This window comes from Microchirus variegatus (assembly GCF_963457635.1).
Source record: "Microchirus variegatus genome assembly, chromosome: 13".
In the NCBI taxonomy this organism is placed as follows: Eukaryota; Metazoa; Chordata; class Actinopteri; order Pleuronectiformes; family Soleidae; genus Microchirus; species Microchirus variegatus.
The window spans coordinates 26744661-26749660 of NC_139814.1; the positions used below are offsets into that span (position 1 = coordinate 26744661).

The 5000-nt window shown below is 35.2% G+C and overlaps 1 protein-coding gene across 3 annotated transcripts in view; it reads right to left on the reverse strand.

Moving 5' to 3' along the window:
* trappc9 (trafficking protein particle complex subunit 9) overlaps nucleotides 1–5000 on the reverse strand; it is a 213826-nt gene that overhangs the window by 185757 nt on the left and 23069 nt on the right. For all 3 annotated transcript variants that reach the window (XM_083899962.1, XM_083899963.1, XM_083899964.1), the window contains exon 8: nucleotides 1504–1647. In XM_083899962.1, coding sequence (XP_083756088.1) covers nucleotides 1504–1647 — 144 coding nt within the window. The remainder of the gene's footprint in view (nucleotides 1–1503; nucleotides 1648–5000) is intronic.

Genomic DNA, 5000 nt, shown 5'->3' on the forward strand with positions numbered 1-5000 from the left:
TGATGCAGAATGGTGTGTCAGAAAAAAACCTGACAGCTCGTGTTACTTTCCCCAACTTCATTATTCGCAGAGGCCTGAAATTCTTCTTCTTCTTCTTCTTCTTCTTCTTCTTCAGGCTGTTGGTCTCAGGTGATGTGATAATGGGTAAACTATCCCTAACTGCCACTTACTGATCCTCTGGAGCTCGAAACCATCAGGAAAAAAACCAAACTAAATCACTTCTATTCTGCAGGGGAAAAAAAAAAATGTCACGTTTTCATTGAGCGGTGAAATCGTGGCACCATTTTGACAAAAGTGGCTCATTTCACTTGTAGAGCGAGTGTATTGATATCGTCGTCTCGGGGGCTGCATGCTCTCTGAAAACATGTCCCCATATATATATATATATTTATATAAAAATATGAATTCATATTCTGAAGATATGAACGTCGATTGTTATGTTTTGTTTGTGTAACATTGAAGCACTGGGGAGTCAACATATATATACAGTACATACGTGTGTGTGTGTGTGTGTGTGTGTGTGTGTGTATATATAAATATGTGTAAATACACATATACATACACATATATATATACATATACATATATACTATGGCATGCCGTTCAGGAAATTAATCTTTGAATATATGGAATGAAACGCTGTATATATTGAATGAAACCTTGAATATATGGAATGAAACTTGAATATATGGAATGAAACTTGAATATATTGAATGAAACTCTGTATATATTGAATGAAACCTTGAATATATTGAATGAAACTGTATATATTGAATGAAACCTTGAATATATTGAATGAAACACTGAATATATGGAATGAGACTTGAATATATTGAATGAAACTTGAATATATGGAATGAAACTTGAATATATTAAATGAAATCATGAATATATTGAATGAAACCTTGAATATATTGAATGAAACTCTGAATATATTGAATTAATGCTGAATATATGGAATGAAACTTGAATATATTGAATAAAACTCTGAATATATGGAATGAAACTTTGAATATATTGAATGAATCCTGAATCTATGGAATGAAACTTGAATATATTGAATGAAACCTTGAATATATTGAATAAAACTCTGAATATATGGAATGAAACTCTGAATATATTGAATTAATGCTGAATATATGGAATGAAACTTGAATATATGGAATGAAACTTGAATATATGGAATGAAACCTTGAATATATTGAATGAAACCTTGAATATATTGAATGAAATCTCAAAGATTAATTTCCTGAATGGCATGCCATAATACATATATACATACATACATACATACACATATACATATATATAAATAGGATTTCTGCTCAGAGCACCGTCATGTACTACATCCAAAAAAAGGCTCTGTTTTCTACATCACATAAGATTAAGCAGACAATTACTCAGGAACGGCTGAGCAATGACAGCATCTCACAGGGTTTGACTTCACTCTGTATTTAAAGAACTCTTCGCGTGGCTACTGTGTCGACCGTGTGCGTCGCTGACCTTGATCGGACAGGAAGTCCAGCATGGTCTGCAGCAGGAAGGACAGGTGGCGTACGGACAGACCCGGGTTGCCCATCCGACGGGAGGCGTAGACCAGTTCGTGCAGGAGACGCATCTGTACTGCAGCCCAGCCTCTGTGAGTACCTGAGGAACAGAGAGGAAGACGACGTTCACACTCACACCGGTGACACAGTGCATCGCTGACATCTTATGTTACACAGTTATCAGAGCAAATCAGGGGGGAAAAGTATTAACAAGATTTCTGATTGTTTTAGCTTCTTAAATGTGAATATTGGCTCGGTTTATTTGCTCCACATAACAAAGAAATCAGTGAAAAATGACTCATTTTGTTTTGTGGGCAAAAACAAGACGTCATTTCCTGGTTTGACAAATGCTCTCTGACATTTTATGGACCAAACGATTGACAGATTAATACATTATGAATATAATCTTTGCACATACACACACACACAAACTTCATCTAAATCTATGTACCGCTTAATTTGTTGTACATCTTGAAATAAGAAGTTTGACCAAAGAATAGAAACAGCCGTTTCAGTATTCAATATCAATATCATCTCTTTGTACTGGAATCACATATTTTATACATAAACCTCTGCCCTTTTCATTCAAAAAATTTAAATTTCGTCTGAAATAATAAACAATACAATCTAAAGCTGCAACTAACGATTATTTTCGTAATCGATTAATCCGACGATTATTTTCTCGATCAATCTATTGGTCCATAAAATGTCGTTTTTGTCCACAAACCAAAATCATTCAGTTTCAATGATTTCTTTTTTCACATTTAAGGAGCTTAAACGATCAGAAATTGTGTTTTAATCATGAAAAAAGCTTCAAACCAATTCATCGATAATCAAAATAGTTGTTTCAGTTCCAATACTATCGAATAATTATAGTAAAAAATGTTTGTATGCTTATACGTGACAGGGAAAACATATCAATATTCAACACAGATGTTGTACAAACGCACCCACACACACACATTTGCTCTTTTCAGCTGTGTGACAAACCGCGGTAAGCCCGTTTCTGGCACGGCTGAAACACTTCCCCGCACAAATAATTCGATGAAGCTCGAGTGTTTTTTACCGCCGAGCCGTCTCTGAAAAGCGATCTATCTCCTCGCCGCAGACCTTCACGTGGTTCTCCACCTCCACCGTGGTTCTAAGTGTTTGCTCTGCAGAGCTCCCTCCCTCTGCAGAGACGTCTTAATAACCTGACAGCAAACTCTTACATAAGACCCCCCCAGCCCCCAGCCCCCAACCCCCTGAAGAGATCCCCCTGCTCGCTCTACTCCCAGCTGTCAGATGTTGACTCAGAGAGTGGGAAAAGGAAACTAAAAGGAAAGATGAGCGAAGGAGGGAGGGAGGGAGGGAGGATGTTTTGGTAAACACTGATGTTTCCTCACTTCCAATAACATCATGCCCGTCATCATGCTTTTCTGTTCCGTTATCAGCACTTTTTCTACCACGGCCGATTATGCATCGCTGCAAATATCTGTAAATACATAATAATAATAATAATAATAATAATAATAATTACCATCCTTCATAAGACCTTTTTTATTCCCCCCCCCCCCTTGATTTTATTTATTATTCTGCACCCACTAAGCACTTATATATATATATATATATATATATATACATGCATATATACATACATACATATATATACACACACACACATATATATATATTTATACACACACACACATACATATATATATATATATATATATATATATTTATACACACACACATACATATATATATATATATATATTTATACACACACACACACATATATATATATACATATATATACATACACGTATATATACACACACATATATATATATATATACATACATACATACATATACACATATACATATATGTATGTATGTATGTATGTATATACATATGTATATATATATATATGTATATATATATATATATATATATACACACACATGTATACATATATACACACATATATACATATGTATATACATGTATACATATATACATATATACACATATATATATACACACACATATATACACACACACACATAAGCACTTTTATCTCTTTTAATTCAACCATGAGCTTAGAAATATGTGTTGATTTGATAACAGTCACACTTGAGCCAGATGAAACTACCTTAAATTAATAAAACACAATTTTTCCACCCCAAACCTCAGCATGACGATCAAATGGTTCAAATTCAAGAGGCTGAAATCAGAGAATTCAAGGTGCTTTAGTTAGCGAATACGAAAAACCATCAGTTAGTCAAAGAATAGTTGATTATTTGCTGTGGCTCGACTTGTTGGGAGATTAAAACTGTACTTTTAAGAGAGATACTTCAATAATTTAGCATTGTACTTCTACACAAAAGTTGGAAAGAACTGAAAAAAGATGTCAAAAGCCAAGATACTTCTCTTGTTCTCTTGTGGATGGCACATTTCAGGCCAGATTATGGAGTTATTCATCAGTACTGTCAACAAAATATGCTAGTTTTTAAGATAATAACATTCACGATTTTAGCGTTGAATCGTCTTGAGAATGAGTCGTATACTTTTACTATAAAGATGTGTGTCACTTTAGTAAACGCTGGAAAACAAAGCCACAAGAGTAAAATACAAGAGAGGATCAGTCACTTCATCGTGAAGTGAGCTGAAGCTCATGATCACACCACATCAAACTACATCTTTAGTTATTGTTTTGATTCTGAGAGAGAGAGACCCCTTGTGGCAGAAGTTAAATACTTGTATTCTAAGGCTGAAATAGCTCAATTAGCTTAGCTGTTAGCTCCACCTGAATGAGGCAGTGGATAAAAAGAAACGTTTCAGCCCTAACGCACGGTATTTGACATATCGCAATGGTTTTTTTGATCGTCATTAACCACAATGTTCGCAGTTGCTTGGACAGAAAAATACAGGCTTTATTTTCGTTGCCGTGCGTGTATTTTGGACGACGATTTGTAGCTCCGCCTACCTGAGGTCTGCTCGTGATCTTGATAAAAAAAAAAAAAACGTACTAACATTAGCTGTTCATTCAGAGACAAAATACGCAAAATTGCACAAAAAAAGCACACAAACTCCGTCACTTCCCTCGATCAATAACTCAGGTTCGACTTTGTTGCCTTTTTATGGTTCTTCCACAGTCATCCAATCCAATAAATGACACCAAACAAGAGTCAATAATAGCAGAATAAGATCCGAATATCAGATCAATAATTTAATGATCATGTAAAGCCGTAGCCTGAATGTCTCCATGTATTTATCGCAAAAATTCTACATTTTGCCATTTGCTTATTTAGAATTAGTTTAGTTGCCCTTTAAAAAGGTACAGCCTTGAACAAACGCCATCTTCCCTGTAAAGAGTAAATGATTGACAACACGTCAGAACAACTAAAGCCACCGCCAGAGGAAAACACTCTCGTAGTGACGTCCGTCGCGGCCGACGACGCCGTC